Raw genomic sequence first — 15,205 nt, 5'->3', positions numbered from 1 at the left:
ACTCGGGCCATCCCTTAATGTTGGAGGAAAGGAGATTTCACCAGCAACAAAGGAAAGGGTTCTTTACAGTAAGGGCAGTTACAGTGTGGGATTCATTACCCATGGAGACTGTGATGGCAGATATAATAGATTTGGGAAGTCATGACAATAGATTAGACAATAGATTAGTCATGGGAAGGGGTGTCTGTCGACATCTCCATTTCGGCGTATATTTTTGTTATAAGACCTTTTTGATGAGCGGTGTTGCGACACAGCCTTTCAAAACTAGTGAGAGGGGGAAATTCTAATGTTGGGGATAGGTTTTGTATGAAGTGTCGAATGTGGAGATATTTGAACGCGTTCAGTTCTGGAATTTCATATTTATTTTGTAATCCTTGGTAGCTCAGGAACTTTCGGAGACTCAGCAGGTCAGCGATCGCCCTGATATTTTTTTATTTAAATTGGTCGAATTGTCTGAGTTCACAACCAGGAGGAAATTTAGGATTTTTGAAAATTGGTATGAGTTGGGAGTTAGTGGTTGTGAGCTTGTATTTAAATTTGGATTTCATCCAAGTCTCCCACGTGTGCCTCATTGGTCCTAATTTAAATTTGCTAGTTTGTGTATCTCCTCTGTTCAGGGACCAAAGGCATGCTGGCAGAGAGGGCGTGCAGGCGTATTGTGATTCTATAAATAACCAGCAATATTGGTCTGGGTCGGCATTCCATACTACTGCCTGTCGTAGTTGGGTGGCTTGGTAGTATCTTATAATGTCTGGGACTCCAAGACCCCCTCTCCCCTTTGATGAGAGCAGAACTGACCTAGCAGTCATGGGTCTTTTACCCTGCCAAATAAAATGAAATATTTGTTTCTGGATATTTTTCAATTCTGAGCCAGGGATGTGAACCGGGAGAGTCTGGAAATAATATAGCAATCTGGGGAGTATGTTCATTTTGACCGAGATCATTCTCCCGATCCATGGATATTTGATATCCTCCCCATTTATCTAGGTCATTTTTAATTTTCCAGAATAGGGCTGGGTAATTGTGTTGGTATAGGGACTGGTAGTTCCTTGATACATTTACTCCCAAATATTTAATGTATGAGGAACTCCAACGGCAATTGAAATTTAGTTTAAGTAATTTCACCTCTGGCTCTGGTAAATTTAAGTTTAAGGCTTCAGATTTGTCGCTATTGATTTTATACCCTGATATTTTTTCGAAGTCCAGGAGTTCTTTTTGGAGATTGGGGAGGGAAATTTGGGGTTTGGATAGAGTTAGTATTATATCGTCTGCAAACAGGGATATCTTATATTGTTTATTCCCAATTTCTATCCCTTGGATGTCAACGTTGTCCCGAATTTTTGATGCCAGGGGTTCTATGGTCAGTGCAAAGAGGACAGGGGATAGGGGGCATCCTTGCCTTGTGCCGTTTTTAATATTGAATCGTTGTAGGTTGCCCCCAGGGAGTTTTACCATCGCTGATGGGTCTTGGTAAAGTCTACGGACACCCTCTAGATATGTGTCTTTGAAGCCAAATTTTCGTAGGGTGTTATCTAGAAATAACCAGTCAATTCTATCAAACGCCTTCTCTGCGTCTAGGCTTAGCAATATTGCTTTGGTTCCTGTGAGGTGTACGTGGTCTACTATATTGATTATCTTGCGGGTGTTATCTGAGGCTTGCCTGCCCGCGACAAACGGGGGGGGGGAGGGGGGGAGGGAACCTTATTGCACAACAAGATCTGCAGTGGGATCTGTGGTTTACAGCATAACTCACTGGTATGATAGTACCTGCTGCGAGAACTGTGCATAACAACATAACTCACTGGTATGACAATACCTGTCACGAGAACTTAGCGTTACAACATAGCGTACGTTACTGCGGGGTATGCCTGTATATAATAAAAACTATCTAGTGACATGATTGATTCCAACCTTGGTAGAGCCTAATGGGATGGGTGGGGAGGGGTGGGGGAGGGGATAGGGTGGACATAGGGATATATTACATTCCTGATATAACTTTAAGCAATAAAGCAGATGTGGTGCCTATATTTAAAAAGGGAGCTAGATCACACCCGGGGAATTACAGACCTGTAAGCCTGACTTCAATAGTAGGGAAACTACTTGAAGGTTTAATACGGGATAATATTCAGGAATACCTAATGGAAAACAAAATTATTAGTAATAGTCAGCATGGATTTATGAAGGATAGATCTTGCCAAACTAACCTTATTTGTTTCTTTGAGGAGGTAAGTAGGAATTTAGACCAGGGTAATGCAGTTGATGTGGTCTACTTAGATTGTGCAAAGGCTTTTGATACGGTTTCACACAAGAGGTTGGTGTACAAAATAAAGAAAATTGGACTCAGTAATAATATATGCAGCTGGATTGAAAACTGGTTAAAGGACAGACAACAGAGGGTTGTCATAAATGGAACTTTTTCAGGTTGGGCTAAAGTAGTGAGTGGAGTACCTCAGGGATCGGTACTGGGATCCCTGCTTTTTAACTTGTTTATTAATGACCTTGAGGTTGGGATCGAGAGCAAAGTCTCCATCTTTGCTGATGATACTAAATTGTGTAAGGTAGTAGAATCAGAGCAGGATGTAATTTCTCTTCAGAAGGACTTGGAGAGACTGGAAACGTGGGCAGGTAAATGGCAAATGAGGTTTAATACAGATAAATGTAAGGTTATGCATTTGGGATGCAAGAATAAAAAGGCGACTTACAAATTAAATGGAGATATATTGGGGGAATCCTTGATGGAGAAGGATTTAGGAGTGCATGTAGACAGCAGGCTTAGCAATAGTGCCCAATGTCATGCAGTAACTGCAAAGGCAAACAAGATCTTATCTTGCATCAAACGGGCAATGGATGGAAGGGAAGTAAACATAATTATGCCCCTTTACATAGCATTAGTAAAACCACACCTTGAATATGGAGTACAATTTTGGGCACCAATCCTAAGAAAAGACATTATGGAACTAGAGAGAGTGCAGAGAAGAGCCACCAAATTAATAAAGGGGATGGACATTCTAACTTATGAGGAGAGGCTAGCTAAATTAGATTTATTTACATTAGAAAAGAGGCGTCTAAGAGGGGATATGATAACTATATACAAATATATTCAGGGACAATACAAGGAGCTTTCAAAAGAACTATTCATCCCACGGGCAGTACAAAGGACTCGGGCCATCCCTTAATGTTGGAGGAAAGGAGATTTCACCAGCAACAAAGGAAAGGGTTCTTTACAGTAAGGGCAGTTACAGTGTGGGATTCATTACCCATGGAGACTGTGATGGCAGATACAATAGATTTGTTCAAAAAAAGGTTGGACATCTTTTTAGATGGGAAAGGTATACAGGGATATACCAAATAAGTATACATGGGAAGGATGTTGATCCAGGGATTAATCCGATTGCCAATTCTTGGAGTCAGGAAGGAATTTATTTTTCCCCTTAATGGGGTTTTTTGTTTGCCTTCCTCTGGATCAATAAGTAAGTATAGATATAGAATAAAGTATCTGTTGTCTAAATTTAGCATAGGTTGTACTTGATGGACGTACGTCTTTTTTCAACCTCATCTACTATGTAACTATGTAATTATATACAATGAACAGAGCTTGTCTGCAGAAATATCTGGGATTATTACTCTAACCTTACTGTAGTTTAATCTTAATGAACGATGTGTAACAAGGTAGATAGCCCACAGGGGAGACATATCAAGGTAACTGGGCAACACAATAATTACAATAGCCGGTAACGCAAAGCATAAGGGGGGCAATGTGATATCAGTTTAGGACAACAGATTACAAGGCACCCAGACGTATCTTAAAAAACTTGCACAAGACCCTTAGCAGTCCTGGCCCTTTCTGGGACTGGTAACAACAACCAAGACCCTTTAGGAGCCATAGAATTGGGTCTAAATTGGAGGCTGACCCTTACCCTAGGAACCAATGAAGTTCCAATCGTTCATTCAGACCCCTAGGGGCTACTGTGTCTAGTGTGTGGGTCCATTTGCCTCTATTTGCAGGATAATTCTCTCTCTATCTCCTGCCCTACGAAGGGGTTTTACACGATCTGGTACCGTAACTGCGATGGATTGTGTCCTTTCTCTCTAAAATGCCGTGCCACTGCTGTGTCAGAAAGCGGATTTCTAATATTGCTCTTATGCGGTGATATGCGTTCCTTCAAGGAGTTCATGGTTTTACCCGCGTATAACATCCCCCAGGGGCATTTAAGCAAATACACAATATATGTACTTAGACATGTGTAGAAGCCATTCATTTTGTATTGCCTCCCGTGTGTGAGTGGCTGAAGTGTTCGCCCCTTATTACCCCATTATATTGGTTACAGCTTCTACAAGGGAAGGCCCCAAATTGGGATTTTGATAGAAAAGTTTGTTGTGGTGGTTGGTCTGAAGAAGGGACTCTGTGTGCAGAAACGTTACCTTGTCATTTGCTCTGATGAATTTAATACACTTTGAAGTTTTTTGACTCTATTACAGTCTTTTGTGCGCTCCTTCTATTTCTTGTTATTGCTAGTCCTTAAGGACTAAATAATGTATATTTGGGTGCCTATCTGTTTTTGGTACTCGGCCCCACGAGAGTACAGGAAATCCCTCTGGATCCAATATCCTGGGCAGGACAGCCCTGCTTCCACATCAGCCTCACGTCCTTGTTTCTTCCTGGTGGTGCTACCCGGGCAGTCCCAGCAGGCTCTGCGACCCACATCCAGCAAGCCTTGGGGACTGTGCCAGCCAGCTTCCTCCTGGCTGGGGAGAAGTCTCTCTCCCCCCTCTCTGTGGAAAGCAATCTCTCTGTGTGTGCAGCTCTATGTCTGTCTTTTACACTCCTGGCTGGGGAGAAGTCTCTCTCTCTCCCCCCTCTCTGGGGAAAGCAGTCTCTCTGTGTGTGCAGCTCTATGTCTGTCTTTTACACTGCTGGCTGGGGAGAAGTCTCTCTCTCTCCCCCCTCTCTGGGGAAAGCAGTCTCTCTGTGTGTGCAGCTCTATGTCTGTCTTTTACACTCCTGGCTGGGGAAAAGTCGCTCTCTCTCCCCCCTCTCTGGGGAAAGCAGCCTCTCTGTGTGTGCAGCTCTATGTCTGTCTTTTACACTCCTGCTCACTCAGGAGACCAGGCTGATTTGCTTATTTGCTGCACCTGCAAAAAGCCTCACCACGGGAGGTTAACTCTCTGTACGCTGGAAAGCACACGAGCTGCACCACTGCAGCTCATACAGAGATAGTGACTGTATCACAACACATGCAGCCCGAGACACACAGCCTGAGACACACAGCCTGAGACGCACACAGCCTGAGACGCACACAGCCCGAGACGCACACAGCCCGAGACGCACACAGCCCGAGACTCACACAGCCCGAGACGCACACAGCCCGAGACGCACACAGCCCGAGACGCACACAGCCCGAGACGCACACAGCCCGAGACGCACACAGCCCGAGACGCACACAGCCCGAGACGCACACAGCCCGAGACACACAGCCTGAGACGCACACAGCCTGAGACGCACACAGCTCGAGACGCACACAGCCCGAGACGCACACAGCCCGAGACGCACACAGCCCGAGACGCACACAGCCCGAGACACACAGCCTGAGACTCACACAGCCCGAGACGCACACAGCCCGAGACGCACACAGCCCGAGACTCACACAGCCCGAGACGCACACAGCCCGAGACGCACACAGCCCGAGACGCACACAGCCCGAGACGCACACAGCCCGAGACGCACACAGCCCGAGACGCACACAGCCCGAGACGCACACAGCCCGAGACACACAGCCCGAGACGCGCACAGCCCGAGACGCGCACAGCCCGAGACGCGCACAGCCCGAGACGCGCACAGTCCGAGACGCGCACAGCCCGAGACGCGCACAGCCCGAGACTCACACAGCCCGAGACTCACACAGCCCGAGACGCACACAGCCCGAGACGCACACAGCCCGAGACGCACACAGCCCGAGACGCACACAGCCCGAGACACACAGCCCGAGACGCGCACAGCCCGAGACGCGCACAGCCCGAGACGCGCACAGCCCGAGACGCGCACAGCTCGAGACGCACAGCCCGAGACGCGCACAGCCCGAGACGCGCACAGCCCGAGACGCGCACAGCCCGAGACGCGCACAGCCCGAGACGCACACAGCTCGAGACGCACACAGCCCGAGACGCACACAGCCCGAGACGCACACAGCCCGAGACGCACACAGCTCGAGACGCACACCGTCTGAGACGCGCACAGCCCGAGACGCGCACAGCCCGAGACGCACACAGCCCGAGACGCACACAGCCCGAGACGCACACAGCCCGAGACGCACACAGCCCGAGACGCACACAGCCCGAGACGCACACAGCCCGAGACACACACACAGCCCGAGACGCACACAGACCGAGACGCACACAGCCCGAGACGCACACAGCCCGAGACGCACACAGCCCGAGACGCACACAGCCCGAGACGCACACAGCCCGAGACGCACACAGCCCGAGACGCACACAGTCTGAGACGCACACAGCCTGAGACGCACAGCCCGAGACGCACAGCCCGAGACGCACACAGCCCGAGACGCACACAGCCCGAGACGCACACAGCCCGAGACGCACACAGCCCGAGACGCACAGCCCAAGACGCACAGCCCGAGACGCGCACAGTCCGAGACGCGCACAGCCCGAGACGCGCACAGCCCGAGACGCGCACAGCCCGAGACGCGCACAGCCCGAGACGCACACAGCCCGAGATGCACACAGCCCTTGGAGGGATAGATTGATAGGCCAGAGATAGTCACTATCTGTATTAGCCAGGCTGGCCACAGCCTGGTGTATAACTCTGTTCCTGTGCATGGAGCAGTCCCACTATGTATTCCTTATTGTCCGTCTTCCTCTGCGATTCCTCCTTAGGCTGTTACACAGATACCTGATGGAAATTGACCCACTGGAGGAAGAGGCAGAAAATCTTAAAAGAGAAACAGGTGAGAAGAGCCCTGGGCCCCTCACCCTGTCCCTGTGCCACCTGCAGCCTGGGCATGTGTCACATGTATCCCTGAGCCCACGGTATGCTTGGGATAGATGATAACACCCTGTGGTTGGGGAGGGATAGGATTCGAGACTCTCGGGGACTGGAAAATGTAAGGAAATCAACGGGAACATATTGAAGCGCATGAGAAAGGTTACACCTTCTGTCACGAGGACTGTAACACATTTCCTGTATGTTATAGACAAGTTTCTAGACAAGGGCATTAACACGAGTCTTATTAATGCAGGTGAACACATCAGGTGTCTCTCTCTCTGATGTGGACATTGTAATACTCTGCCTGTTCCATCAAACTGAGAACCTGGTCCCTGATTCCATCTATCTGACCTGCAGAGCCCTTTGTGACTTTCCCAGTAAGACATTGAAGCACCTTCTGTCGAGGCCTAAATGTAGAGCAGAAGATCAGAGATCTCCTGTTCCTACCACTGGGGTGAAATCAAACATCTGAAATATTTCTATCAAATCTCCTCAGTCCTATGAATGTTTCTGCCACAAATCCAGGATCTTAGTCCTTGTCCTGGGAATATGTCTGTAATCTCTGACGCCCAGGGCAGCGCATTGCACACATGTGCAGTGGTGTGAAGTGTAACTTTGTGTATTTGCCGGGATACTTATTGTGATTTTCTGTTACATACAAGTATCCACGATCCAGTTTCCCTAAGCCAGAAACGTCTACATTAGTGGATAAGTTACAGCATGTAAAAATTCCCTCGGTGTATCTATGTACGGGGGTTATTGTATCTATGTACGGGGGGGTTATTGTATCTATGTACGGGGGGTTATTGTATCTATGTACGGGGGGTTATTGTATCTATGTACGGGGGTTATTGTATCTATGTACGGGGGGTATTGTATCTATGTACGGGGGGTTATTGTATCTATGTACGGGGGTTATTGTATCTACGTACGGGGGGTTATTGTATCTATGTACGGGGGGTTATTGTATCTATGTACGGGGGGGTTATTGTATCTATGTACGGGGGGTTATTGTATCTATGTACGAGGGTTATTGTATCTATGTACGGGGGGTTATTGTATCTATGTACGGGGGGTTATTGTATCTATGTACGGGGGGTTATTGTATCTATGTACGGGGGGTTATTGTATCTATGTACGGGGGGTTATTGTATCTATGTACGGGGGTTATTGTATCTATGTACGGGGGGATATTGTATCTATGTGCGGGGGTTATTGTATCTATGTACGGGGGGTTATTGTATCTATGTACGGGGGGTTATTGTATCTATGTACGGGGGGTTATTGTATCTATGTACGGGGGGTTATTGTATCTATGTACGGGGGGTTATTGTATCTATGTACGGGGGGATATTGTATCTATGTACGGGGGGTTATTGTATCTATGTACGGGGGGATATTGTATCTATGTACGGGGGGATATTGTATCTATGTACGGGGGGTTATTGTATCTATGTACGGGGGTTATTGTATCTATGTACGGGGGGTTATTGTATCTATGTACGGGGGGTTATTGTATCTATGTACGGGGGTTATTGTATCTATGTACGGGGGGTTATTGTATCTATGTACGGGGGGGTTATTGTATCTATGTATGGGGGATATTGTATCTATGTATGGGGGGGTTATTGTATCTATGTACGGGGGGGTTATTGTATCTATGTACGGGGGGTTACTGTATCTATGTACGGGGGGTTATTGTATCTATGTACGGGGGTTATTGTATCTATGTACGGGGGGTTATTGTATCTATGTACGGGGGGTTATTGTATCTATGTATGGGGGGTTATTGTATCTATGTACGGGGGGTTATTGTATCTATGTACGGGGGGATATTGTATCTATGTACGGGGGGTTATTGTATCTATGTACGGGGGGATATTGTATCTATGTACGGGGGGATATTGTATCTATGTACGGGGGGTTATTGTATCTATGTACGGGGGTTATTGTATCTATGTACGGGGGGTTATTGTATCTATGTACGGGGGGTTATTGTATCTATGTACGGGGGTTATTGTATCTATGTACGGGGGGTTATTGTATCTATGTACGGGGGGGTTATTGTATCTATGTATGGGGGATATTGTATCTATGTATGGGGGGGTTATTGTATCTATGTACGGGGGGGTTATTGTATCTATGTACGGGGGGTTACTGTATCTATGTACGGGGGGTTATTGTATCTATGTACGGGGGTTATTGTATCTATGTACGGGGGGTTATTGTATCTATGTACGGGGGGTTATTGTATCTATGTACGGGGGGTTATTGTATCTATGTACGGGAGGTTATTGTATCTATGTACGGGGGGTTATTGTATCTATGTACGGGGGGTTATTGTATCTATGTACGGGAGGTTATTGTATCTATGTACGGGGGGTTATTGTATCTATGTACGGGGGGTTATTGTATCTATGTACGGGGGTTATTGTATCTATGTACGGGGGGGTTATTGTATCTATGTACGGGTGGTTATTGTATCTATGTACGGGGGGTTATTGTATCTATGTACGGGGGGTTATTGTATCTATGTACGGGGGGTTATTGTATCTATGTACGGGGGGTTATTGTATCTATGTACGGGGGGATATTGTATCTATGTACGGGGGGTTATTGTATCTATGTACGGGGGGTTATTGTATCTATGTACGGGGGGATATTGTATCTATGTACGGGGGGATATTGTATCTATGTACGGGGGGTTATTGTATCTATGTACGGGCTGTTTATTGTATCTATGTACGGGGGGTTATTGTATCTATGTACGGGGGGTTATTGTATCTATGTACGGGGGTTATTGTATCTATGTACGGGGGGTTATTGTATCTATGTACGGGTGGTTATTGTATCTATGTACGGGGGGATATTGTATCTATGTATGGGGGGTTATTGTATCTATGTACGGGGGGTTATTGTATCTATGTACGGGGGGTTATTGTATCTATGTACGGGGGGTTATTGTATCTATGTATGGGGGGTTATTGTATCTATGTACGGGGGGTTATTGTATCTATGTACGGGGGTTATTGTATCTATGTACGGGGGGGTTATTGTATCTATGTACGGGGGTTATTGTATCTATGTACGGGGGGTTATTGTATCTATGTACGGGGGTTATTGTATCTATGTACGGGGGGTTATTGTATCTATGTACAGGGGGGTTATTGTATCAATGTACGGGGGGTTATTGTATCTATGTACGGGGGGTTATTGTATCTATGTACAGGGGGGTTATTGTATCTATGTACGGGGGGTTATTGTATCTATGTACAGGGGGGTTATTGTATCTATGTATGGGAGGTTATTGTATCTATGTAACTGGGGTTATTGTATCTATGTACGGGGGGTTATTGTATCTATGTACGGGGGTTATTGTATCTATGTACGGGGGGTTATTGTATCTACGTACGGGGGGTTATTGTATCTATGTACGGGGGGTTATTGTATCTATGTACGGGGGGTTATTGTATCTATGTACGGGGGGTTATTGTATCTATGTACGGGGGTTATTGTATCTATGTACGGGGGGTTATTGTATCTATGTACGGGGGGTTATTGTATCTATGTACGGGGGTTATTGTATCTATGTACGGGGGGTTATTGTATCTATGTACGGGGGTTATTGTATCTATGTACGGGGGGTTATTGTATCTATGTACGGGGGGTTACTGTATCTATGTACGGGGGGTTATTGTATCTATGTACGGGGGTTATTGTATCTATGTACGGGGGGTTACTGTATCTATGTACGGGGGGTTATTGTATCTATGTACGGGGGGTTATTGTATCTATGTACGGGGGGGTTATTGTATCTATGTACGGGGGGGTTATTGTATCTATGTACGGGTGGTTATTGTATCTATGTATGGGGGGTTATTGTATCTATGTACGGGGGGTTATTGTATCTATGTACGGGGGGTTATTGTATCTATGTACGGGGGGTTATTGTATCTATGTACGGGGGGTTATTGTATCTATGTACTGGGGGTTATTGTATCTATGTACGGGGGTTATTGTATCTATGTACGGGGGGTTATTGTATCTATGTACGGGGGGTTATTGTATCTATGTACGGGGGTTATTGTATCTACGTACGGGGGGTTATTGTATCTATGTACGGGGGTTATTGTATCTATGTACGGGGGGTTATTGTATCTATGTACGGGGGGTTATTGTATCTATGTACGGGGGGTTTATTGTATCTATGTACGGGGATTATTGTATCTATGTACGGGGGGTTATTGTATCTATGTACGGGGGTTATTGTATCTATGTACGGGAGGTTATTGTATCTATGTACGGGGGGTTATTGTATCTATGTACGGGGGGTTATTGTATCTATGTACGGGGGGTTATTGTATCTATGTACGGGGGGTTATTGTATCTATGTACGGGGGGTTATTGTATCTATGTACGGGGGTTTATTGTATCTATGTACGGGTGGTTATTGTATCTATGTACGGGGGGTTATTGTATCTATGTACGGGGGTTATTGTATCTATGTACGGGGGGTTATTGTATCTATGTACGGGGGGGTTATTGTATCTATGTGTAACCCTGGTCTCCAGCAGCCCCTTGAGACCCCCCTCCCCTGGAGCAGCTCGAGCGCGGGTGCCGAACGACCCGACGGCTGCTTCCAAGGGTGGGGGCTGGAGCAGGGAGCAGCGCGGCTTCTCCTGCCTGCGGCCGGTTGCCGGGGACGCGATCGGGCCGTTGCTAAGGCCGCGATTGCATCTCTAAGGTCCCGGCGGCCGCAGAGCAGGGCGCCGCCATTGCGGAGGGACTCGCGCATGCGCAGTGATCGCGCGAGGGCAGGAAGAGCCCCAGAAACAGGGCAGAGTCGCGCGAGAGTAGAGAAGGAGCAGGAAATAGTGAGGCGGCCATTAGTAGTTCGCGCAGGCGCAGGGAAGGCGCGCACGCGGCCCCAATGTATTTGCAGCCTCCACAGGACTACAACTCCCATGAGGCTTAGGGGCAAGCACATCAGGTGCCTCCGTGTGGCCAATAAGGGCCAAGGATCTCCAGAGGGAGCAATAAGATACATTTCGCGCGCTGAGAACGGCAGTTGGAGCTGGGGAGCTGTGAGGGAAGGAAGGGTGCAGAGAGCATGTGCAGCTCCTGCATCGAGTAAGGTCCCCACATCCCAAGTAAGGCCCCAACTCCCCACCAGGTTAGTGGGTAAGTGTTGAGGGACGGCCCAGATAGGGACGCTGCCCTTAGTGCGTGTCTGTGTGCTGTCTTGTCAGGATCACGGCTGGCAGTGCTGTGAGGCCTGACAAGAAGGCATAGTGATAGTGTGCAGCAAGTGGCGGTACGCGTTATGAAGTTTGCAGTGCGTAGTGTTAGTGTTAGTGTTCAGTGAGTGTCAGGACTGGGATGAGTTAGGGGAGAGGGGCAGGTTATTACTCCGCAGGCCCTAGGAGATTTCCCCAAGCCACCCCAGGTTGCGGTTCATCAGGGACAGGCCCTAGGTTAGGGTTCCTGTCACGTTAGGGTTAGTGAGAAAGAGATAGGGATATAGCGGCGGTTGCTGTTCCCGTGATGCGGTTGGTGTTGCCGTGATTCGGTTGTGTTCCCGTGAAGCGGTTGGACCCTCGTTGGGGTTCCTGGAGAATTACCTGGATAGGATCAGACGGATGCATCGCACGTCTGACCCTTTTAGAAGATTGTTGCGGACCCGAGCATCGGAGTGCTCGGAAGGTATTCACTATATATATGTGCACCAACAGGCCTAACACATTAATTAGTGACTGCGCAGTCACCCACGTTCTCTATTAGAGTGCGGGACATTGGGTGGGGATTCTCGGGACACTGGGTGGGATCACCTAGTGTTGGGAAGCGTCCTGCGCGACGCAGTAAGTGTCTCCTCTAGAGAGGAACACAGGTTATGATGTTGATATTGCTGTGATCTGTTTCTTGCATGTTCAGTAAAGTCCCTAGTTAATATATATATCTGTGTGAGTATCGATTATTGTGATTGTCCTGCGAGGAACCACTCCCCCTATGGTGGGAGCCATCGCAGGTGGAGGCGCTGCATCGTTGGAAGTAAGTACCCCTAGTATAATGGCCCCAGGTTCCCCATGGCGGACGCTCAGCCCTCCTGTGAGCCAACAGGTATAGCACCACACTAGAAGTAGTCAGATACACCTACACACCCCAATCTCACTTAGGGTGGGGGTAAGAGGGCTACATATGTACGGGGGGTTATTGTATCTATGTACGGGGGGTTATTGTATCTATGTACGGGGGGTTATTGTATCTATGTACGGGGGGTTATTGTATCTATGTACGGGGGGTTATTGTATCTATGTACGGGGGGTTATTGTATCTATGTACGGGTGGTTATTGTATCTATGTACGGGGGGTTATTGTATCTATGTACGGGGGGTTATTGTATCTATGTACGGGGGGTTATTGTATCTATGTGCGGGGGGTTATTGTATCTATGTACGGGGGGTTATTGTATCTATGTACGGGGGGTTATTGTATCTATGTACGGGGGGTTATTGTATCAATGTACGGGGGGTTTATTGTATCTATGTACGGGGGGTTTATTGTATCTATGTACGGGGGGTTATTGTATCTATGTACGGGGGGTTTATTGTATCTATGTACGGGGGGTTTATTGTATCTATGTACGGGGAGTTATTGTATCTATGTACGGGGGGTTATTGTATCTATGTACGGAGAGTTATTGTATCTATGTACGGGGGTTATTGTATCTATGTACGGGGGGTTATTGTATCTATGTACGGGGGGTTATTGTATCTATGTACGGGGGTTATTGTATCTATGTACGGGGGGTTATTGTATCTATGTACGGGGGGTTACTGTATCTATGTACGGGGGGTTATTGTATCTATGTACGGGGGTTATTGTATCTATGTACGGGGGGTTACTGTATCTATTTACGGGGGGTTATTGTATCTATGTACGGGGGGTTATTGTATCAATGTACGGGGGGGTTATTGTATCTATGTACGGGGGGGTTATTGTATCTATGTACGGGTGGTTATTGTATCTATGTACGGGGGGTTATTGTATCTATGTACGGGGGGTTATTGTATCTATGTACGGGGGCTTATTGTATCTATGTACGGGGGGTTATTGTATCTATGTACGGGGGGTTATTGTATCTATGTACTGGGGGTTATTGTATCTATGTACGGGGGTTATTGTATCTATGTACGGGGGGTTATTGTATCTATGTACGGGGGGTTATTGTATCTATGTACGGGGGTTATTGTATCTACGTACGGGGGGTTATTGTATCTATGTACGGGGGTTATTGTATCTATGTACGGGGGGTTATTGTATCTATGTACGGGGAGTTATTGTATCTATGTACGGGGGGTTATTGTATCTATGTACGGGGGGTTATTGTATCTATGTACGGGGGTTATTGTATCTATGTACGGGGGGTTATTGTATCTATGTACGGGGGGTTATTGTATCTATGTACGGGGGGTTATTGTATCTATGTACGGGGGTTATTGTATCTATGTACGGGGGGTTATTGTATCTATGTACGGGGGGTTATTGTATCTATGTGCGGGGGTTATTGTATCTATGTACGGGGGGTTATTGTATCTATGTACGGGGTTTATTGTATCTATGTACGGGGGGTTATTGTATCTATGTACGGGGGATATTGTATCTATGTACGGGGGGGTTCTTGTATCTATGTACGGGGGGTTATTGTATCTATGTACGGGGGGGTTATTGTATCTATGTACGGGGGGTTATTGTATCTATGTACGGGGGGATATTGTATCTATGTACGGGGGGGTTATTGTATCTATGTACGGGGGGTTATTGTATCTATGTACGGGGGGTTATTGTATCTATGTACGGGGGGTTATTGTATCTATGTACAGGGGTTATTGTATCTATGTACGGGGGTTATTGTATCTATGTACGGGGGGTTATTGTATCTATGTACGGGGGGTTATTGTATCTATGTACGGGGGGTTATTGTATCTATGTACGGGGGTTATTGTATCTATGTACGGGGGGTTATTGTATCTATGTACGGGGGTTATTGTATCTATGTACGGGGGTTATTGTATCTATGTACGGGGGGTTTATTGTATCTATGTACGGGGGGGTTATTGTATCTATGTACGGGGGTTATTGTATCTATGTACGGGGGGTTATTGTATCTATGTACGGGGGGTTATTGTATCTATGTACGGGGGGTTA

The 15,205-nt window shown here is 47.1% G+C and overlaps 1 protein-coding gene across 2 annotated transcripts in view; it reads left to right on the top strand.

Annotated features, from left to right (window-relative positions):
* CGREF1 (cell growth regulator with EF-hand domain 1) overlaps window positions 1-15,205 on the top strand; it is a 114,820-nt gene that overhangs the window by 81,096 nt on the left and 18,519 nt on the right. Inside the window, exon 4 of one of the 2 annotated variants that reach the window (XM_075595150.1) lies at window positions 6,892-6,962. In XM_075595150.1, coding sequence (XP_075451265.1) covers window positions 6,892-6,962 — 71 coding nt within the window. Of the gene's footprint in view, window positions 1-6,891; window positions 6,963-12,012; window positions 12,704-15,205 lie in introns of those variants that run through there. The other variant, XM_075595151.1, reaches the window with a different exon arrangement.

Source organism: Ascaphus truei, chromosome 4 (assembly GCF_040206685.1).
Source record: "Ascaphus truei isolate aAscTru1 chromosome 4, aAscTru1.hap1, whole genome shotgun sequence".
In the NCBI taxonomy this organism is placed as follows: domain Eukaryota; kingdom Metazoa; phylum Chordata; class Amphibia; order Anura; family Ascaphidae; genus Ascaphus; species Ascaphus truei.
The sequence above is the reverse complement of the archived record's forward strand: the minus strand, read 5'-3'. Positions and strand labels throughout refer to the sequence as shown.